General features: G+C 44.7%; 1 protein-coding gene across 2 annotated transcripts; it reads left to right on the top strand.

The window, feature by feature from the left end:
* The first annotated feature begins 1,102 nt into the window (after positions 1–1,102).
* On the top strand, positions 1,103–21,667 carry LOC126929515 (neuroblastoma breakpoint family member 4-like). 2 transcript variants are annotated; one of them, XM_050745959.1, is made up of 15 exons: positions 1,103–1,243; positions 1,346–1,558; positions 2,975–3,074; positions 3,937–4,151; positions 5,191–5,263; positions 6,115–6,326; positions 7,835–7,886; positions 8,745–8,884; positions 9,856–9,907; positions 10,728–10,897; positions 11,919–11,970; positions 12,712–12,884; positions 15,894–16,130; positions 18,177–18,391; positions 21,337–21,667. In XM_050745959.1, the coding sequence occupies exons 2-14, from the start codon at positions 1,381–1,383 to the stop codon at positions 18,380–18,382; spliced, it is 1,860 nt and encodes a 619-aa protein (XP_050601916.1). In that variant the 5' UTR covers positions 1,103–1,243; positions 1,346–1,380; the 3' UTR covers positions 18,383–18,391; positions 21,337–21,667. The 2 variants fall into 2 exon arrangements, with proteins under 2 accessions (XP_050601916.1, XP_050601911.1); XM_050745954.1 differs by lacking the exon at positions 1,103–1,243 and having other exon boundaries at positions 1,269–1,558.
* The last annotated feature ends 1,500 nt before the right edge of the window (positions 21,668–23,167 follow it).

Genomic DNA, 23,167 nt, shown 5'->3' with positions numbered 1-23,167 from the left:
GGGCTACAGGACAATCTCCCAAGTTCTAGCATCACAAAATCTAGGTGGGGATGAAAGCTGAGAAAGTGAGGAGGTGGTTCAGGGGATCACGCTCCCCTACTCATCCCTCTCATCTCAAACTCACCTTCTATTGCACAGGAACACTGAGGATCACCAACCACCTCTGACCATGAGCTTGATCTTGCCAGGTTCTGTTACTGGAATGCAACCACACATCAGTGGTTTAGAGCAACTCAAAATGTATATATATCCAACAGTGTTCCATAAGAAGTGTTCATGGCCCTGTTCTTTTCAATATATGGGAAAACTAAATGAAAATAGTTACAGGTTTACAAGACTTCCCAAGATACATGGTCACACATGCTTTCAGGGGATATATACAAATGATTTTCATCACTTGACACCTTGAAAAGAACTCTTGTGGAACCAGAATGATCTTTGTAAGTGATAAATATGAAACGAGTGTTCAGTGACATTAAAAAAGCAAACCAATCCACGCATAGAGGAAGAGCTATGGATGTAGGGATGTGAAACTGGTCTTAAGTGTAGTGAAAGGACAAGATGCTTCCCCAGTAAGAGAAAAGAAACCAACATAACAATGGGATGCATCAAGAATACTGAGAAAGGATAGAAAATATTTTTTAAAAATAAATTATTCACTCATTTTCAGTAGGCACAGAAAAAAACTGCAGAAGACCCAAAGGATACCATAGCAGTCTAAAATTTGATATCTTTCACTTGCAGAAAAGCATTGAGATCATTTTACCTTAAAAAGAAGATGGGGTGACTTTGTGACTACCAGTAAGAAAACAACCTTATGGGAAACTATCTCTACTTTGATGATTTTATACACACAAGAGATGAGCAATGAGGAATAGGCTTAGATGTATTGGGAAAGAGGTGGGCCTATAGCATTGTCACCAGGGTGCACTAATACTGAGAGTGACTGCTAAAGAAATGGTCCCCATCAGTGACCATCAGGTGAGACCAGGGAGCCAAGTGTTTCAGCACAGGCTGGGCAATTGGAATGCAGGGCTCCTAAGATTCCATGACACCCCCACCTTCTAATTCTGTTATTGCAACTGCAGACCGTTACCTGGCACGCTGGCTGCTACCTCCTTCACTCTTGTCAGAGTCGGAGCTTTAGGCAGTGCCTTCACCTCTGAGCTCAGGCATCCTGGACCCTGTTTTTGTGGTTAAGGACTCTAAAGTGTTGTGGGTGTTGATCAAGTTTTTCTCAACTGTAAGTTAACAATTGCAGTTATTGTCATCTCTCAGTCCTGATTAAACCTAACTGATTTCACTAGTTTTTGACCCATCATGTGTTTGGGTTTCTTCTCCCCAGTCCCTGACTCTACCTCTTCTGCCACAAACGTCAGCATGGTGGTATCTACCGACCCTTTGTCCAGTGAGAGGGCAGAGATGAACATCCTAGAAATCAACCAGGAATTGCGTACCCAGCTGGCAGAGAGCAATCAGCAGTTCCGAGACCTCAAAGAGAAATTCCTTATAACTCAAGCTACTGCCTACTCCCTGGCCAACCAGCTGAAGAAATACAGTAAGTTCTATAGATTCACCATCACGAAAGTGATGAATGACCACCTGTCTTCTCTCTGAGAAAATGAACGGTCTCTTCATCAAAATTAATGTCATCCTTCCCATACTTCTAGGAAAATGGAAATGGGTTTTTTAACTTCATGGTGTTAAGGATGGAAAACAGAGGCACAAAGTATTTAGCAACTTTTCCACATTTGCAGTCTGGTGTGAGGTGAGAGGAGAGTTAAAATCCAACATATTGACTGCTGACACAGGCACAGAACCACCTGTTCTTCTCAGCAAGAGGCTAAATCATGTTTATGAGAATCCTCTCTGTACCATGTAAGATGCTGCAGACAGGTAACATCTAGTATGTTGGTCTAAACATCTGGGACTAATGAACTTCCATTCACTTCAAACTTCTTTGAGGCCCAGTAGGCAAAGCTCTATTCTGGGCACCCTGGGGGAAACATAGTGACAGTACACAGCACCCGCACTAAGGAGTTTAAAGAGGAGACTACTCCTAATAGTAACTGCGGCAGCCATAAGTGACAGCATCAAGAGCAAGGAGTACCATGGTGAGAGGGAAGTCCTGCTTCCTGGGGCACAGGCTCTCATTCCTAAAGAGGAAGAAAGCTGGCACATAAGACATTGTGGAGGTAGCAGTGTAGTGTACAGAGCAGGGACCCTGGGCTCCTGGGCTCCATCCAAGTTGCCTATCTTCTCAGTGCCTAGGTTTCCTCATCTGTACATGGGTTGTACAATAATACGTACCTCAGAAAAGTGCCGCAATGACTTACATAATCCATTTCTTCTCAATCTCCTAGAACAGTTCTTGGCACAGAGAAAACACTCTCTATTAGTTCTTCATTCTACTGGGTCTAACTTAATTCAAAGTTTATTAGTATTTGGGCATATTTCCACTAAAGCCTCAGGGTGTTATGCCTCATATTTTATGCAGTTATATTCAGATACGATATTTTACATATTTGACATACTTGTGCTTAAAATTTCCAGTACCAGGGAAACCCCCATGAGTCCCATAGTGCTAAGGGTCTTTCCGACTGTGCAGGATATTATTACTTCATGCCCCAGTGCAGTGTTTTACAGGAGAGGCTGCAAGGCTTGGGAAAGTGTCCCAAGATTCAGAGTCAGACCTCAGGGGCTGTGAATTCTGACTCTGCCTTGTTCCAGGTGAATCATCTTTTCAAGTTACTTGATGTGCCCTTGAGTTTTTTTGTCCCCATCTCTAAGTTGGAGAGTATCAGATGCCAGAAAGTTGGGAGGTTGATAACTAAAGATGTGGAAATGCCCGCCTGGAGCCTGGTACTGGGGCTGCTTTCGTCCTTGGGATGGATGCTGCTGCCTGCCCTGTAGGCAGTGATCCCAGCAGCTTGTTCAGCCTTCCACTGAGGCAGGTGTGTCTGTCTTTTCTCAGAGTGTGAAGAGTACAAAGACATCATAGACTCTGTGCTGAGGGATGAACAGCAGTTCGTGGAGAAGCTGGCAGAGAAGCTCAGACAAGCTGAGGAGCTCGGGTGAGTAGGCCCCGTTGGGGGCAGGCAGATGGGCAGGGGTGTGAATCTCTGAAGTGCAGCAACTCAGCTGGGAGAACTAAGAGCTAAGCTGGGCCAGGACAAGGGCAGGCATTTACATGGCAGGCATATGTCACACAAATATTTATAAAATAGAGAACAGTCATCTTAGTAAGTTATGGGTTGCAGTTGTTTCTTGAACCTTGTTTTCTCTTTTTAAAACAAGGCATTGTTGAGGTGAAATTTGCATAACCAAAGTTATGCAAAAGAAAGTGAACCACCCAGCAGCATTTAGCACACTCAAATGGTGTGTGATCACCACCCCATTTACTCTTAGTTAGAATCACCTCCTGACTGCCGCATGTCATTCGTTCAATCAATGTTGCCTTCTTGACCCTGTCCTTTTTTTCTTGCTACATCTTTCCAATTCACCCCATTTGCACCTGGTCACATTTCTGTGCATGGCTTTAGTTCAAGTCACTGCAAGATGCACTGTGTGAATTTCCATATAGAAATGTCCATGGCCAAAGTGAAGAACTGAAAGGACATCCTTTTGGAACCGATCTAGGAAGACACCGGCTTTTGTTTACAGAAAAGAAAGATGAATGGAACATCATGGAGGATCTTACAGGAGTACTCTCTTATGTAGAGGAAGCCTTTAAAAATATATACATATGTATAACTTAAAAAATATATATATATTTTATTTTATTTTTCTCTTGGCCAAAGGCATTTCCCCAAATATGTGCTGACCTTCTGCTTGGAAGGCTCCTTGAGGACATTCTCACAGAAACCTCTGTTGCAGTATTAGAACTGATCACTCATCCCTTTCCATTATTAAATGTTCTCTACTATCTCACCTTAGGCAATATAAAGCCCTGGTTCACTCTCAGGCACGAGAGCTGACCCAGTTACGGGAGAAGTTACAGGAAGGGAGAGATGCCTCCCGCTCACTGAATCAGCATTTCAAGGCCCTCCTCGCTCCTGATGACCTTGACAAGTCCCAGGGTCAGGATCTCCGAGAGCAACTGGCTGAGGGGCGCAGGCTGGCAGAGCGCCTTCTCCAGAAGCTGAGCCCAGGTGAGGTGGCCACGGGCCCTGATGACACACAGATCTAGGCTTATGGAAGTCCCCAGACCTCCACACCTCCACAATGACAATTTTATGGGTAGTGTATCTTTCCAGTAAACATCTGTGGGCGTGACATGACCAGAACTTCCTGTGTAAAAACAGAGATGGGAAACCCATTGGGCTGGAGGTCACAGTATTGCAAAGGTCTCCTCCTTTCTTGATGGAACATGGTCTTTGGAGCAAGAGGCAGCATTCATCCAGTTTTAAAGGACAGGAAGGAGGCTGTGACAGGAGGCAGCTTGTTAGAGTGAAAAGAGACCCGGACTAAGAGTGAAGGTTCCCAGGCTCTGTCTTCAGCAATGTCTTTAGCAACTGTGACCAACTGATTAATTTATTCTTCCTAGGTTTCTGTCTCTAAATCTGTAAAGGCAAACAAATTGTCTCTGGCATTCAAATATGGGAACACTTATGACTCTATTTCACATGAGATAAAGCCCCTTGCTGTGTGCTGTTGGAGAAGGTATTTGAAGTGCTGGCATTTGGTGGTAGGAAGTGGCTTAGGCTGGAGCACTCCCCATGGAGACGATGTCCCTAGATAACGAAGTGTAAGGCACCTGGAGGGCCCATGAAGTCCCTGATGTATGGAGTATTGTGGGACAAGGCTGTTTGTCCTATTCTAAGAGAAAGATACAGGTTCTAAATGCGAGCTGTGACAGGACACAGAGCCTGTGCCTGGGAATCAGATGTGTGGCAGGATTGGGGAGACAGCTGCTGAAGTTCAGAGAGAGGCTGGACAAGTCTTCAGTGATATGAAGAGGAAAAGATCTTTTCAATATTTGGCCACATCTTGATGGTGACCCTGCAGATCAGAAACGCATTGCCTCATGCATCAGGAAACCATTCCAGGGCATTTTCCTAAATATAAAACATCAGAGCGTTCAGTACAGTGCAGACCCATATAGATGTTCATGTGTCCATGCACATAGGGCTCACTGTGCTTGCGTAGGTGAAGTGGGAAATATCTGAATGGACACTTCTGTATTTGCAGAGAATGATGAAGATGAGGATGAAGATGAGAAAGATGAGGAGGTTGAGAAAGTACAGAAATCACCTGCCCCCAGGTAACACTGTATAATCAGGAGCAAGTAATGGGTGGTAAAACATGAAAAGGGTCTCAGAAAGAACCCAAGGCGGGTGAAGGTAGTCACAGATTCCAGATGCAGGATAAATAAAGCTGCAGAGTCCACTGATTCCATCCACTGACCCAGCAAGGAAATAGCCCTGTTAACATGCTTGTCCATTGTCTTCATGGTACCTCTAAGCATGACCCTAGATGAACTCACAGCCCAAGGGACTTCCTGCACACACAAAGGAGACATGTTCTCCCCTGCAGTGAAAGCCAGGAGGAGGTGCAAAGCTGCTTTCTACACGGTTGTCTTTATGTTCTTTTACGGAAAGATAAATAGCAGAGAGGCAACAAGCAGAGGAATTAGGAAGTACCTAGCAAAGTTGAACACAAAGAAAAGCACCTAGACAAAAAGTTTACATTTCACAGCACAATATTAAAATTAAAAAAAAAAAAATAGAAGGCACACCATCTCTGGAGTCTACAATGGCTCAAAGGCCTGTATTCCCGTGGCCACCATGTGTTAACTACAACCCAGGTTAGACACACTGTGTGGCAGCTGTTTTTAGTCTGTGTGCTCTCAAGACTGTACCATACAGAGACTTCTGAGTCTCCGTCCTCAGCTCCTATCTACCCAGTGCAGTGATCACCAGCCACTGTTTCCTCTCTGGTTTTCTCTGCTCTGTTGCAGAGAGGAGAGGATTGTCTGTTCCTTCTTAAAGGGAAACTCCCCTTTGCTTTCTGAGACCACTCTCTTATGCCTCCTGTCAAAACCAGTAGGACTTCCTGGGGTCCAATGCCTTTTGGTTTGATCTTCTGTCATTTCTATCCCACCGGGCACATCAGGGAGGTGCAGAAGGCTGAAGGAAAGGAAGTCTCTCAGGACTCACTGGAGGAATGTGCTGTCACTTGTTCAAATAGTCACGACCCATCTGACTCCAACCAGCCTCACAGGAGCACCAAAATCACATCTGAGGAAGACAAAGTCGACTCTGCTCTGGTTGTAGAGAATGAACCCTCTCATGATGAAGAGAAGGAAGCTCTAAACATTCTCCCAGGTAGCCTCTCTATTCTTTGTCCCTCCTGCCTCTGTCTAGGCTGAGGAAGATCAATTCTGAGGACAGGCTGCGTACATACATATTGGTTTGATTTACAAACTAAGACAGAGCTGGGTGCAGTGGCTCATACCTGTAATCTCAGCACTTTGCGAGGCCTAGGTGGGTGGGTCACTTAAGTTCAGGAATTCAAGAGCAGCTTGGGAAATGTGGTGAAACCAATCTTTACACAGAATATGAAAAATTAGCCAGGCATGGTGGTGCGTGCCTGCCATTGGAACTACCTCGGTGGCTGACGGGGGAGTCACCTGAACCCAGGAGGCAGAGACTGCAGTGAGCCATAATTGCACCACTGTACTCCAGCCTGAGTGACAGACAGAGGCCGTGTCTCGAAAAAAAGAAAAATAAAGAAAGACAGAGAAACAGAGAAGGAAGGAAGGAAGGAAGGAAGGAAGGAAGGAAGGAAGGAAGGAAGGAAGGAAGGAAGGAAGGAAAGAAGGAAGGAAGGAAAGAAAGAAAAGAAAAGGAAGGAAGGAAGGAAGGAAGGAAGGAAGGAAGGAAGGAAGGAAGGAAGGAAGGAAGGAAGGAAGGAAGGAAGGAACTATGATGGAATATTGCACACAGTTATCTGAGAGTCAGAGACCTTTCCTCTCCTCCTTGGCCCATGGCATCACTTTGTCTTCCTGGCCCCAATGTCAGCATGTTGGACCACAGGCAGGTGTGACAAAGTCATAGCCATCTGTGTACAGGAGGTTGCTGTCAGGCCTCCTGGCTCGGTTCCTATGTCTCTTGTCACATGCAATAATGATTAGTGTCCCTGAACAATGTCCATGGAGTTTCTATGCCTGTCACAGGCCACTGACAGTCTCGCCTGTGTATTTGGAGCTGTTGTTTCTCTGGATTCACTGTTCTCAGACCGAGGCTGGGTCTCCTTTAGGTCAGCTTGTCCCAGTTAAGCAGTCACCTTGAAAGCAGGACATAAACACCTCTACCTTTATCTTGCTTATAAGTTTCCCTAAACAAGGCTGAGCCCTGAGTTCTTCACCCCATGAGTGGCCAATGTTTCTGTGTAGCATCGCAGACTCTTTTTTATGCAGGGGTTGTTAGAATTTATCCATCAGTTCAGTCTCCTATATAAATTTCTCTAACCATTCATTGACCATGATATATGATGAGATAAATCGGTATTGCAACAACACTTCTGGAGGGTAGTAAGGGCCATTTTTGAATTCTTGTGAGAAAAGTTTTGTTTAACTGTTGGCACAGACTTAGGTCAGAGGAGAGGTAATTATGATCTGCCAGACGAGGGAGATTTTGTTTCATGGGTATGGAAAGAAGGCTCATCTACTTCTGACATCACTTAATGTAGGGCACCTTAGAACCTTCCTGTCAAAATGTCACATTCTTACACTGAGGATATTTATGTTCTTGTGCTATCACTGGACACTGATTTCGACTTGTGTGAAGTGTGATTTCCTTACTGTGACCTGCTCTTCTGAATTTGTTTACAGAAAATCAGAATGATCATGAGGAAGAGGAGGGGAAAGCACCAGTGCTCCCCAGGTAACTATGGATTCGTGGATTGTTAGTTCAATAGTGACACCTGGACACCACGGATCCAGGGAAAACAGGAAGCGACGAATTGTCTCCTCCATTTATCCGACTGCAAATTACTCCTTTAACAATGTTGTCTTCTTTATTGTGGTACTTGAATAGCTTTCAATTTCTTAATCTCTCTCAAGCATGGGAACTGACAATCAGTTGAGCCAGGTGAACTGACTAAACTCAGGGATTTCCTGATCTCACCTGTGGTCTCCCATGTGGTTAATCCAGAGTGAGATGCATATATGATTTCTGTGTGTTTTGTGTCAGCATGTTGGCAACTACTTAGTTGCAAGAGAGAAAATTAAAAATAAAAATTTCATATGATGTCAAAATATTGAAAAAGGGGGACCATAAAGCAGCATCTGTGTGTCTGGAATGCCCCAAGAGCTCTGGTCACTTGGATGCTGCATGTAAATGTCAACACAATTTTTGTGAAGGAAGTGAAGTCCCATGTTAGATCTCTCTGAGGCAAGTCATGCTGCTAGTTTACAGGGAGAGTCTGGGTCTCCTGCAGCAGCTCGTTTGTGGCAAGTGCACTGAGCACCTGCTGCTCGCGTTACTCTGTCCCCAGGACAGTCACATCCACCCCACATTTAGAAGGATGGGTTTTCTCTCTTGGAGGAGATGCCCCCTTTGCTCTCTGTGGCCACTCCCTTTGTGTCCCATCAAATCACATGACATGCTGTGGTGCTGAGTCTGTCTTGATCTAATCTGCTGTCGCTCCTATCCTACCTGGCTCATCAGGAAGCTGCAGGAGTCTGAAGAGAAGGGAGTCCTGCAGGACTTAACAGAGGAATGTGATTTTTCTCATTCTAGACACCATGATATATCCAACTCTTACCTGCATCATGAAGTCACTTTCTTGGCGCTGGATGAAGAGAAAGTTTGCTCTGCTCAGGATGTTGCCAGGGATTACTCCAATTCCAAACAGGATGAAACGCCACTTGGCTTCCTAGGTAGACTCCATATTCTTTGCACCCCACAATCTGTCCATAATGATAGATGTCATACCTTCAGGAAGACACGATGCTTATATACCGGTTAGAACCAGGCTTTAGGATTAAGTTTGTAGGAAGGCATCCTAGGAGTCAGAGTTGTGCTCCATCCTCCTCCAAAACCACATATTGTCTTTCATCTTTGCCCCATTGTCAAATCACTGTACCCAAGGTTGACCTGACAAATTCATACCCACCTCTGCAGCCTGGGTGCAGGATGTATCCACCAGTCCTCCTGATTTAGATTTCATCTGTCATCTCACATGAAATCTTCTAATTTTCCCTCCCAAACAACCTGAGTTTCTCTGCCTGTCCAAGGCCACTGGCAGCCTTATGTATATCCTGTCATTACCCTCGTTCACTTCTCTCAGGCTAGACTCCCTCCCCTTTTAACAGGCTTGTCTTAGCTAAGAGGTCTCTGAGTACCAGAACATGACACCACTATTAGATTTTGTATGTTTCTGAAAGGAGGCTGGGCCCTGGAACTCCCTGCCACATGAAAGGCCTATGTTTCCATGTAGCGTTAGAGAATCATTTGATTTAATCTGTCCTTCTAAATGTACATTCTACAAAAACACCGAAAACATGTTATCAGATGGAAACATACTGAATACTGCAGTAACCTGCTAGGAAACATTTAAGTAGATTTCCGGGATCTGTCAGTAAATAGGATATGGTTAACATTTTGCTGTGACTCAGGACAGAAGGGACTGTGATGATGACCTGTCATATCAGGGAGATTTGGTCCATGGCTCAGGAAAGCAAACCTAGTGACTTCTCACAAGGCTCACCCTGAGGCCTCCTGGAAAATTTCTCTCACAATAGCCTGTTATCACACCGAGTTTATGTATACCCCTAGGTAGGTTTGCACACAAGGTTGTGCCCATTTGAATGGGATAAAGTTCATGTGACTGGTCTTAATTTCCTTGCAGAAAAGCAAAATAATCTTGAAGAGGTGAAAGGAAAAGAAACAGTTGATCCCAGGTAATTAAAAAAAATCAGGGGCTGTCAATTCAGGGGTGATACCTTTGGAACTCATATCCACAGAAACCCGGAAAGTCCTAAATATACCAAATTAATCCCTTCATCCAACCAGAAATAATCCTTTCTAACCATGTTTTACATTTTCATTGTGATACTTGCATCGTTGGCCATTTTGCATTAACTTCTCAGGTTCAGTACATAAAACCAGTTGATCTTCTGAACAACTAAACAGTCCCAGAGATTTCCGTAAAGCAGCTAACTTCTTATGTTTTCAACCACCCTGAGATGCATATCTGCTTTCTGCTGGCTTTGCATTAACACAGTGCTAAGCATTTCAAGGCAAGGAAATTAGGTAGAAAAAAATTATTATTATACCACACATAGTAATGAGAGAAGAAGGACTTGATGGCATGAGATTTTGGGAACATTATTATGCCTCAAATGCTATGTTTACTTGGTCACTACACATAAAATTTAATACCATTTAAAAGAAAGTAATGAAGCCATAATTATGGAACATGATATTCAGTAAGTCACGACTGCACCATACAGAGAGACTCAGTCTCCTTCCTCAGAAAATCGTGATCTGGCCACTTCGCTGAGCTCCTGTTGCTTCTCTCTCTCTCTTCTCTCTTTCCCTCTCTCTGTATTGCAACCTACCCCATGGCAACCACACTGTGACCCACCAAGAAGAGAAGAATATTGAACTCTTTAATGGGCTGCCCCATTTGTTTTCTGCCATCACTCCCTCCTGCCTCACGTGAATCCAGCAGGGCTCTGAAACTCCTTGGATTAATCCTTACTCCTTCCTACCTTACAGGCTCAGCAGGGGACCGCTGAGGGGGGACAAGCGTGAAGTCCCCCAGGAGTCACTGGATGGATGTTGCTTGACTCCTTCCATCCTTTCTGACCTACGTCACTCCTACCACCCTTATTGGAGCACTTTGTACTGTTTTGAAGAAAAGCAAGTCAGCTTGGCTCTTGTAGACAGTGAGTACCCCATTGTGAACACGATAAATCTCCAATTGGTATCCCAGGTAGAGTTTGAATTCCTTTCACCCCTGGCTGGACAAAGACGTGTCATTAGTGTGAGCAGGACTCACAGAAATAGGATGATTTGCATCAGAATCGAAAATCAAGTTGGAAGCACAGACATGGGGTGGGTCAGTGAGCTTTGCTCTCCTCCTCATCTCAGACCATGCCTGTGTCACCCTGGGCCACCGCCACGACATTGACAAATTCACACCAACCTACGTAGCACGTGCCCAACAGGTATCTGTCAGGCCTCTTAATCTGAATAAGATTCATCTTGCCACCTATTGTGTTCCTTACAAATTTCTTTCCCCAACCAAGTCCTATGAGATTCTACCCCTGCCCAAGGCCTGTGACATCTTTGTCTATGTTTTGGTAAAGATATTACCCACATTTCAAAGAACCTAGTCTCATTGTCTGTGTCTCTGATGTTAGCCTGTTTTAGGTGAGCAGTACATTTGCTTTTGTTACGTTTCTAGAAACAAGACTGGGCCTTGTCACTCCTAGATGTCTCGAATAGACAATGTCTCTTTGTAGTACCAATGATTCATTTTGATTGCAGGGTCTGTACGTTCTCTCCTTCATTCTAATTTCAGTGTCTAAACTCCTTGCAACCTTGAACAATGTGGCTATTTGATGACTGAAGGCTGAATAGTGTAGTTTTCCCTCTAGAAAGCAGTTGGGGTGTTTGCCTTGAATTGGTGTGAAAAAATTGCATAACTATTTGCACAAAATCAGGACGGTTGATGTTGGGATAATGATCTACCAGAACAGGGAGATTTCATTCCTAGGCTCAGGGAAGAAAACCAAAGCATCTCTCTCATGACAGGACCTCAGGCCTCCTGGAATGTTTCTCTCACACTGTCCTGTTCTCCCACTGAGGAAACTGATGTTCCTATGTTAGGACTGCACAGTGGATTGTTTGTGTGTGTAGGAGAACCTGCTTAATGTGTCTGTCTCTGTCTGAATTTATTTGCAGAAACTGAAAACGATCAAGAGGAGCTAGAAGATCAAGACCCACCGTGCCCCAGGTAACTCTGAGGAATCATGGACAGTTAATTCAGTGTTGATATGAGGAGTCTCAGATGCAGGGAAAGTCAGAGTGTACAGAATATACCTGCTCCATCTGTTCAGCCAACCATGAAATAGCCATATTCATAAGGTTGACTCTTTTCATTGTACACCTGTATTTGTATTTCTTCCTTATTAATTGCTTTCATTTCTACTAATCTGCATTCAGTTGATTCTATTGAACTGATCAATCACAGACATTTTCTTCAGTTCCCTTTTCTGTCCTTTTTGCTTAAGTGAAGTTGAGCTGCACATCTGATGTCTGCCTCTTTGGCATTACCATGTTTACAAGTATTTGACAGCACGAAAGTGAATGAAAATAACTCTGTCATGCTACAATGTTGAGAGCAAGAGATGTTGAGGATACAGGAACTCTGTCTGGGAAGACTCAAGAGTCTGTATTCATTTGGCTACTGATGCTAATTTCAACAAAATGTATGCAAAAGTGCCCAATGCACTGTGTCCTGGCAGTTTCCCACAGGGATCACTCCATCTCCTTCTCCCCAGATCATTGCCTGCCCAGTGCACTGAGAGCCCGTCACACTCTGTCTCCTGCTTCAGACATGGAAGCATGGTTGTATCTCTCTGAGGGGACTGTACTTTGCTTCCTCTGGGCCTTCCTGAGGCCCTCCCTATAGAACCAGCTGGGCGCAGTGGTCTTGGTTCTCTCTGGTGTTTATCTTCTGTCTTCTTTACTCCAGGCTCAGCCAGGAGCTGCCAGAGGTAAAGGAGGAGGAAATTCCACAGGACTCCGTGGATGAAGTTTACTTGACTCCTTTAGTTGACCGTGACCTATCTGACTGCCACCAGCCTTATAGCAGCACCTTGTCCTCACTGGAGGATCAACTCGCCTGCACTCCTCTGGGTATAGCCTGTGAGTACTCCAGCCTGGAGGTCACAAACCTTCGCTGTCCTCCCAGGCAGCCTCTGTATGTTTTGTTTCTGCAACTTGTGCAACTCAGACAGACCACCTCTGCAGGCAGGCCCTAGACACTGAGCCTGTTTTGAATTTGGCTCTTGGATCCAGTTTTAAGGACAGACATCCACTGGGTAAAGCATCCTCTTCTCCTGTTCCAAGTGCCTCCTTTGTCACCTGGATCCTTCTCACAAGAGCAGGCTGTGGCTGTCAAAACAGGCCAGAGAGGGGTGTGATGAGGGCTTATTGCAAACTCTTGGCCATAGTAGCTCTCTTGGAGAAATTTATATAACAGACCTCCTTCTTTAAGATAGGGCATCTGTCTTTTCTGAAATTATGTTGCTAACTACATGCCCTTATCTCTTCTCTGGCCATGCACATATGCTGGGAGTTTTTCCCAATTATTTGGAGGCCTGTTTCATGATTCCTGTGTCCCAAGCTAGTTTCTCTTCTTCAGGGATCCCCAGCCATAGGGCCATGGGCCATTATGGGTCCATGACCTGTTAGGAACTGGGCCGCAGAGCAGGAGGTGAACGGTGGGAGAGCTTTTCAGCCTGGATTCCACCTCCTGTCAGATCAGCAGGGGCATTAGATTCTCACAGGAGCTCGAATCCTATTGTGAAGTGCACATGCCAGGAATCTGGATTGTGCTTTCCTTATGAGAGTCTAATGCCTGATGATCTGTCACTGGCTCCCAGTGACTGTCACCCCCAGATGAGACCACCTAGTTGCAGGAAAATGAGCTTAGGGTTCCCACTGATTCTACATTATGGTGAGTTGTATAATTGTTTCATTATATATTACAATGTAATATTTATAAAAATAAAGTGCACAGTAAATATAATGTGCCTGAATCATCCCAAAACCATTCTCCCTACCCTGGTCCCTGAAAAACTGTCTTCCATGAAACCAGACCCTGGTGCCAAAAAGGTTGGGGACTGCGGCTCTACTTCCTCCGAGGGGTCCTCCCTCCACTGACGCAGTCCAGCATCCCTTCCTTTGTGCGTGGCCAGGCTTGCATCCTCTGCAGAGCTCCAGTGGTTTTCTCCACGTGTGGGTTTCTAGTTTCAATCAAGTTTTGGGCTCAGTGCTATATTCTCATGAAAACCATCCACAACTAGTGTCCCTCATGAGGTTCTGGCGTAACCGATGAGCAAAGCAGAGTGGTTCCTGTCCCCATTATGTCCCAAAAGGCCTTTCTCTGAGCAAGTGCCCCTTGAGATAGCAGCTTCACAGGACGTGTAAAAACAAAATCCAGTTTTCATTTCTTCTTGCTCATTCTCTCTCTTTTTTTTAACCTCTATTCTGGGAATTTCATGTAGATTTTGGGGGGTTTTACCCATTACATTGTCTTCTAGTAAGAGCAAGTAACTCTGTGCTGTCCCTCAGTATATTGAATTATGTTGTAATGAAATTAACAAAAATGTCAGGTGTCGTGATTCACGCCTGTAATTCCAGCACTTTGGGAGGCCAAGGAGATGGATCGCCTGAGCTCAGGAGTTTGAGACCAGCATGGGTAACATGGTGAAACCCTGTCTCCACAGAAAAAATTAGCGGGGCATGGTGGTACACACCTGTAGTCCCAGCTTCTTGGGTGGCTGAGGTGGAAGGATCACCTGAGCCTGGTTAGTTGAGGCTGCAGTGAGCCATGATTGCACCACTGCACTCCAGCCTGAGCAACAAAGTGAGACCCTGTGTCACAAACACACACACACACACACACATACTCATAGGCACACACACACAAAGAAAGAAACTAGCAACAAAAATGTTGGCCTCTATTCTATTTTGGTCAGTAAGTGCCTTTCATACTGGGACCATCACCTTTCCCATTTTGCATTTGAGTTTCAAAACAGCAAATGCTTTTCTAGGATCACAGTGATTCATGAGACAATTAAAATACACACTGTCCTTGCACCTGCTGTATGCCCTGCCCCTTTGCAAGCAAGCTCTGTCCTGCTATAACCCATTCAGGGCTCAAGGGACACTTGTGAGTGGGCAGTGTCATCTCCATGTTGGAGCTGAGGTCACTGAGGCATTTTTAAGAAAACAGAAAACCTTGCAGAGAATGAGGATGTGGAGAGGGGAGGAGAGAGAGGAGCCTCACAGCAACGTGGATCTGGCCCTGCAGGCCCCGTCCCCATCCTGAGCCTGACCTGGACTTGCATGAGGTCATTGGAAGTCTTTTCTTAGTCCACTCAGAATGTGTGTTCCTCTCCCTGTGGAAATGGAAATAATTTGTTTAAGGGGTGCCACCCGAACGCCACTGGAGCAGTGGGTAATGTGAGGATCGTGTCCTCTGTGACCTTCCTAAGGAACCGCACATGCTGATCTGTGGCTCTTGTGGCCCCTGAATTTCTGGGAAGGGACTGGTCCCTCTCCTACATTGCCTCTGCCTGCTGACACCCACTATATGGCAATAGGATGGATATGTGTGGGCAGGGGGTCAAACCATTATAGGCAATGGGAAATTCAAAATGCCCCAGAACCCAGAAATTTTGCCTCACTTAGTGTTTGGTCTGCAGCATCCCAGCCCCCTTTCTCGTGGTTCTTTCTCAAAGCCTCGCAGCTCTAACTCTTGGCCTGTTCTTACAGCCCTGTGTGGGGAAAAAACAGCTCCGCCTCTCCTGTGCTCTGAGGCCTCTCTAGAACTTTCCCTCTAGGCACAGGAAAGAGATGAATAATAACAGAATAATCGAGATGGTCTTGTTAGACGATCCAAAGCCCACTGGACTGAAGCAGAGGTTTTTCACTTCAGGGACACCCCAGCCTGGGCCCCTGCTGTGTCGGTGTACCCAGACACAGACAGGAAAGGTGACGTCGCCTGCACTGACATGATGTCTGTCTGTGTGGCGTGGGTCACTGGGTGGCTTTACTGAAAGCAGGGACATCAGGGATGCGTGTTCTGGGCATGCTTAACAAAGGGAAAACTCAGATTGTTTCCACTGAAGCCCCTTCTCCTTTCAGCTCCCACCAAGGTGGCCTGTCCCCAAGGAACTTGGAGTGGAGACTTGAGCCACCACCTGTCAGAGGTGCAGGCTTCACAGGCACAGCTGGAACCAAGCACCCTAGTGCCCAAATGTCTGCGACTACAGCTGGATCAAGGGTTCCACTGTGGGAATGGCTTGGCCAGGCGGGGCCTTTCCTCCACCACCTACAGCTTCTCAGCCAATGCTGATTCTGGGAACCACCGGCCCTTCCAAGGTAGGGAAAGAAACAGAGTCATGAAGCTCTCTTCCAGGTGTTGGTGGTCATGGTGCTGTGGGTGCAGGAGAGAATGGGACCACTCTGTGCTTCCTCAGGGTCAAGTTGAAATTCATGATGCTCCAAGCCAGTGAGATGAGCAAAGGTCTGGGGCTTAGAACCAAATCTGCTCTCAGGTTCTGGGTTTGCCACTTTCTGCTTGTTGACTTTGGCCAAGGTTTTTGTCTTTTTGCTATTTACATCTCTGTTCCCTCATCTGAGATAGCTGAAAAATAATATCTACCTGCAATCATTGTTGGGAATATTTATTATTATAATTTCTGAAGGGTCTGATTCCATAAGAATTGCCCCATAAACCTATGAATAGGTGTTATCTAATCCTTTTATCTTTCTGCTCAATTTACACTTAGAAAGTGACTTCACGGATGATGTGTCCTCTGAAGTAGAGCAGTTATGAAGATCTCTGCTTTCTAGGGCCCCTCTTCCTCTCCTTTCTCACACAGACTCTTCTGCCAGTTTTCTTCCTCTCCTTCCCCATCCCTCATGAAGCCAATTTTCCCCTATCGGGCACTTTCACTAACAACCTATGAGGCACATTGAGTAACAGTGTAAATCCTCGGCCCACACTCAGTCTCCTGACATGTCCAGCTTCCTCTGCTTTTTCTTCTGCTTTTTTTTTTGGAAATAAAAGGGCAACTTTCACATGGAAAGTGTTCACATCAGTCTGTTTTATGAAATTCCATTTAGTTCAAATTCTCCACTCATGTCCATGGCCATGTCCTCAGTTTCTGTCTCACAGGGATCCACTTGTGCTCAGATTTCCTTAAAACCCTGGGTCGTGTTTATTCTCACTCTCTTCCCACTCAGTATCTCCTCCTGGAGCCCCTGGGGCTGCCTGGTGCTCATCTGTCATGCGATGCCCTCGCTGAGGAATGAGGGGACCCCTGTCCTCAGGAGGAGGGAGGGTTGGGTGAGATAACGAGCACCATCTGGGCCCGTGGAGAGGACACATGGAAGGCGCTCAGGGAGTGTCGGGGGATACGCAGTCCCTGACACGTCCCGGGATGACTTATTTAAACTGATTTCTTCCCACTGGACTCTCCTTTGCTTCTCTATGGATTCTCACACCCCCAGCCAAGACTCACCCCACTGGCTCAGACACACTCCCTGTTGCTCACCTCCCCTGGAGTCCAGAGCCTGAACCAGGGACCAGGTAAGAGGACAGAGTGAATGCCTTTTGTTTCATTAATATTTTCCTTCACCTGGTGATTTCTCCCCGCTGTCTACCAGGTCATTTGTTTCTCCCACACCTTTTCTTTCTCATTCTTCTCATGTTGCTATTTTTTTTCCCATTTCAATGGACCTGAATAGTGATGATACTGTTACATTCAATCTCTCCCAAATCCCTATATAATATTTTTTCTCTAAATTAACATGTACAGATATATGCATTTATATCATTTGTCCTATTATGTGTGATTATGTATATCTGGTGTGTATGCTATATAGGGTGTATATATATGTAGCAGATCGTATAATGATGCAACTTTTATAAATTCTCTAGGTTTAGTCTTCCTGGTTCTTTCTCTCATCACCTGCTGTCACCTCTGTCTGATCTCACCTCGGTGCCACATGGGCTGCCACCCTGCCAGGCCCTTCCATTCCCATCTCCTGTTTGAACACAGCTCTGATTTAACTTTGATTTTTATAATCTCAGCTCTCCCCAAAGCGTAGCCTACATAGAGTTTTATATCCTTGCCTTTGCCTTATCTACCTGGAAGCTATTTGTGTTTCTTAATCTTGTGTTTCTTGAATATTGCTGTGAATTGGCAGTGCCTATGGCTCCTGGCAATCTTGTCATTACTGAGCAATGTAGGAAAGATAATCAAAAAGAAAACATTAAAGTGACTCTATTGGCTTCCCCTCACTCTTTGGACTTTCTTGTCCAAGGCCCCTTTCTTGATTTAATGTCCTCTGGGTGGAAGAGAAAGTCACAGTAAGATCATGGGTGCCAGTGGATCCCATTGGCTGTGGTTTTATTTTCAGAGCTCATTTTGGAGCCCTCCCTGGGGATGAAGAACCCTCCCCAGCTGGAAGATGATGCACTTAAAGGCTCAGCAGACAACACACAAGGGTGTCAAGTCATTGGCCAGATTCATGCCTCCAGTGTCCCGAAACCAAAGATCATCAAAAGAAAACTACCACTCAGCAAGTGGAGACTGGCATGCAGATTCCCTGGCCTGCAAGCTTAGGGTGCAGAGGTAATCACATCTATGGCTGATAGCTGCACTCACTTCTTATTTCTCTGTGTATGGTGACACCTCATTCTCCCACTGCTTTTTCTCTTCCATTTGTTCTCTCCAACAGCAGCTGTAACCTCTGTCTGGTGTTACCTCTGTGTCCCCTGGGTTCCCACCCTGACAAGCCCTTTCTACCCCCATGTCCTCTTTGCTCTCTGAACTCTGCTCTATTCCTTCTTTAATGTCTTGACAGCCCGTCTCATGGACACCGGAGAGCCAGGCCTCCTTGTCCTCATCCAAGTGCATAGGTTAAGCTGCTGAACACAAGGACGTTTGCCTGGAATCACACACTCTCTTGGGAAATTTAGCTTTCCTCCCTGCATCCCCGACTCCATTGCCTCTTTCTGCAGAAATCATTGCTTCAATACATCATTTACACATAGATTTTCCCCTTGAATCTTCTTTGAGCAACCCAACCAAGTCAACTCTTAATCATCACTTGTTCCTCTGAATGGGAAGTGTTAAAACTAAGCACAAAGAGCCCCACTTAGGAAACTAAATTAGAACCGGGGTCACAGGCGGGGGTTCCCCACTGGCCTGGAGTCAGGTTTGTCTTCAGCCCCAGATGTGCAGCCTAGTGTCAATGTGGATGGAGTTGCCAGGGTCTCAGTGTTCTCACCTCATGGACTCGCTTGAGCTGACGTTAACTGGAGAACACTTATGACATTCTAAAGGGACATCACTCCAAAAGTACATGCAGAGGGCAGGACTTCAAAACTGCATACATCATGAGGTTCATCATTCCAACCTCTCTCCTTTTTATTCTCATTTCCACTTCTATAACTCCAGTGAAGGGTCTAAAATGCAAGTCAGATACATCTTGAGGCCAGCGTATATGAGAGAGCATTTTATGAATTAACTTTGAGAAAAGTGACTCCAGGACCAGCTTTATGCATACGCAAGATGACAGACAGGAATCTGTCTACAGGACAATCTTTTCCTTGGCCCAGCCCTGTTGATAAGAGAGAGATTGAACTGAAATTGTCAGGGAGAAGGCTACAATCCATGGAACCACTGGGAACAAAGCCAATCATGAGATAAATGGGGAAAGGGAAGAAAATGATGGGAAATTGGACTGGTCCATTTAGTATCTCTACATTCCTGCTGCCATTTAATAAGCACCTGGTGAGATTTCAATTAAGATGAATCCCTTCAACTCACACCTCAGGATTCTCACTTACATGGCCTGGGGTGTGGTTTGAGCATCCGTAGTTTTAAAATGCTCCCATGTGATTCTAATATGTGGCTAAAGGTGACAAGGACCTCTGGTCTACTATGACCTCAGCTTACCAACATGGAAGTGTCACATACGTGTGGCTACTCCACAGAAAAGGCTGAGTATCCATCAGTCTTTGATGGGATCTGTATTCCCCTCCCAATAGTACTGTTTGTATAGCATAGAAAAAATCAATAGGAAAAACAAGAAAATTAATAGATTAGACTTTTAGCCTCTGCTTGAAGCACACTTGCTCAGTTTTGAATAAAAGATAAGAAATAGTCATTATATTAACACCTAATTTACAGAAATAATACCTCCCACATTACATATAGTGGAATTTAGTATTTTCTTTTGCATTTTAAAAGAAAACTTCCAGTTTACATTTCCCCACACCCATTTTATAGCCCACTCATGGAATCACCACTGCAATGTGAAAATTTTACTTTTGGTCAGTTATTGTCCTTCCACAAAATCCCCAAAGAGAACTCATTGGTCTCACTTTCCTGAAGAGAATACAATAACAAACCAAGGCTGAAATTCTGCAAGAGATTTTATATGAATACTTCTTAATGCCTCTCTTCACACTGGCATAAAATATTAAAAAGAAACCTTTCCCAAAATGTACTTGAGGAAAACAGTAAGTGGTAGAGGAGAATGTAGTAAAACACAAACTAATCCGTTTCACTTTGTACTTCAGAGTTTTCTTGTTCTAGATATTGAGAATATTTCCAGAGATGCCTTCAGGTGGAACCAGATGTGGAATCAACTTCAGGGCATTAGAGAAAATAAGTTGGGCCGTGGTTACAGTCCCCACTCTCTCTTTACTAACTCCATTTTGAGTCTCTTTTTAAAAATTTCCTTTCTTTCCTGATCCCCTTTGGACAAATACTTATAATTATCTTTTTTTTTTTCTTTTTAACCAACCAAAGAAGCAGCAGCAACATCATATTTATTTGTAAAATCTTATTCCTGCAGTTGCCAAGGTGACCCAACCTCCTCTCATGACTGTTGAGACGTCCAGATTGGAGCCTTTCCTCTCACTTTCTCCAATCTTTATTGAAAGGGTCTTAGTGGGTGGATTCTGATTCCTGGGTTGTCAATAGCAAGTCATGTGGCCTTAGCTCAATCTTACCTCTGTGGCATCACCACTCCTCTGTTGTAAAAGATGGAACTGGACGTGGATATTGTCTGAGGTTTCTGCTGTTTCTCACACCCAGGGTTCTTCCCAGGGCCTTCACGTTCCTCCCTAGAAGACTAGGACAGGGAGTTGTAAAGGGGTGGGTTTCTCTGCAGAAGGTTCTCTCCTTCTGCTCCCCTCTGTTTCTTGGCAGGCATCATTGATGCTGAGCACATCCTCACGTGGAGGAAAAGCCATCACTCTGCTCCAGACAGAGGGGATCAGGAGGAAAGGGGCTGATGTTCCCCGCTGCTGGTTGTGCATAGGTGGGGTCCTTATATCCTGCACCCAAGGCTGACTGGAAGCTCAGGGAAGTTCAGGAATGTTTTGTTCTCACTTGTGGATGGCGCTTCCCCCTTCAGCCAGCCCAGGGCTCACCCTTCAGCTCATCCTCCCAGCAGGAGATCCGTTTGCCCCTGAGATATCACTACTTAGAAGTCTCTCCAGACTCAACCACGGGGAGGACCTGACAAAAATGCTCATTTGAGTTTTTCTCTCTCGCCCCTACAGATACCAAATACTGCTGGAAGGATGCAAAGGATGAAAGGATGTCACAAAAAGTAGCTTTTACACTTGATGAAAAAAACAAAAACAGCAAAGCAAGTTCAAGTCCAAACACAATACTGCAGGAGTCCTTCACTGAGGATTGAATTTTAGACACAGAATACTCTTGATGATTTCAAACCACTATGCTCCTTTGATTTGAGAAGCCACAGTCCATCCCCCTCCAATTGTAATCAATGCCTAGGGAGACCAATGCCCAGATGGACAAACAACATTCACAGGCCTTAGCCCTGCTCCTCTCAATTCCCATCGTGTAGAGAACAGGAGTCAGGAGCCGCTGGCAGGAGACTGCACGTCAGCCGGGACTCTGCCAGGGCAGAGTATGAACAATGCCATGTTCTTGCTGAAAACGCTTAGGCTGAGTTTCATAGGAGGTAACCCTCAGACAACTGCAGAATGTAGAACATTGAACAGGACAACTGACCTGTCTCCTTCAAACAGTCCATGTCACCACCAAGAACACAACAAAAAGGAGAAGAGACATTTTGGGCTCAAAAAGTGTAAAAAGACAGTGTAGCTTGTGCCTTTTTAGTCATTTTGAACCCAAAACGTCTCCTCGTCTTTTTGTTATTGTCATTGATGGTGGTGACATGGACTTGTTTGTAGAGGACAGGTCAGCTGTGTGGCTCGATGGTCTACATTCTGAAGTTATCTGAAAATGTCCTCATGATTAAATTCAATGTAAACATTTTGCCAGGAACACTGCAGAGTCCATGCTGTGAGCTTCCTACCTCAGTACATCTGCAGGCAGAGAAGGCCCAGTGTGTCCATCCCCATTGTTGTGATACTAGGATGGTCACTTGGTAAAGGAGGGGTCTAGGAGCTCTGTCCCTTGTAAAGACACCTTGGTTATAATTAATTTGGAAAGCGGTTTGAAATAGTATTAATATCCTGTATTCTAACAATCTTCCTCTGAACATTTTATCATTAACCACCCCTGCCTGTGTCAGTTATTATATTTATGTCTGTACTTTGAAAACTTTCTATCTCAAAATCTCACTTTATACTTGCTTTTGCTGGCATTCTTCACAAAAAAAAAATTCCCTGCCCGAATTTTAACTTTCATCCAAAATTAATTTTAATTTCTTTTTGCTGGCATTCTGTTGTGAAAAAGAATATTCTCTGCCCCAATTTTAACTTGCATCCAAAATTAATTTTAGTCCATCGGTTAAAATGTTTAAGTTTTAAATCTGTTTCATTAAAACATTTTTTGCCTCTCACTCTGGACTATTGGATTTTTTATGGATAATGTTTTAAGCTTTATTATTATGATTGATTTTGGTGTATAAGAATTTAGATTAATAAAACCATTTTTATTTTCTGTTTCATTCTAAACTCCTCCATGTTCTAGTCTATGTTTACCATATGTTGTAGATTGTAGATTGTACAATTGTATTTACTGTATTTCTTTGTTGATGTTGTTTTCTTTTTGTGTTTGTGTGTGTGTGTGTGCTTTTGGTTTGTTATTTAGGAAGAGTTGTATAGCTCCCGTTTAACATTGCACTGAAAAGGTTTTCAATTGCCCAGTAGCAGGGTTCTGATCCACCAGGTCTCAGGCCTCATCTGTGTTTCTCCACACTCGCTTTCTGAGGAATATTTTACCTGTGTTTTGTCATTAACAGGCCCTCACTGCTGTGCTGGCCTCTGTTTGTCTGGTGTTTCCTCTCCCTCTGCTGTTATGTGGTTCCCAGACCTGGCTAAATAAAATCACCTGGGGTCCCCAGTGCTCAGGATTATGGGTGGTTTTTTGACTCTGTGTTAATCCTTAGGGCTTTGA

The sequence above is a fragment of the Macaca thibetana genome, chromosome 1, assembly GCF_024542745.1.
Source record: "Macaca thibetana thibetana isolate TM-01 chromosome 1, ASM2454274v1, whole genome shotgun sequence".
Classification (NCBI taxonomy): Eukaryota; Metazoa; Chordata; class Mammalia; order Primates; family Cercopithecidae; genus Macaca; species Macaca thibetana.
This window is presented reverse-complemented; position numbering and strand designations above follow the sequence as displayed.

Excerpts from the sequence above, each read along its gene's own strand:
- LOC126929515 (XM_050745954.1), top strand. The coding sequence starts at position 1,321 with ATGTGTTTGGGTTTCTTCTCCCCAGTCCCTGACTCTACCTCTTCTGCC. Across the intron at positions 10,898-11,918 it reads CAGCTTGGCTCTTGTAGACA|AAACTGAAAACGATCAAGAG; the intron begins GTGAGTACCCCA and ends ATTTATTTGCAG. Across the intron at positions 12,885-15,893 it reads CACTCCTCTGGGTATAGCCT|CTCCCACCAAGGTGGCCTGT; the intron begins GTGAGTACTCCA and ends TTCTCCTTTCAG.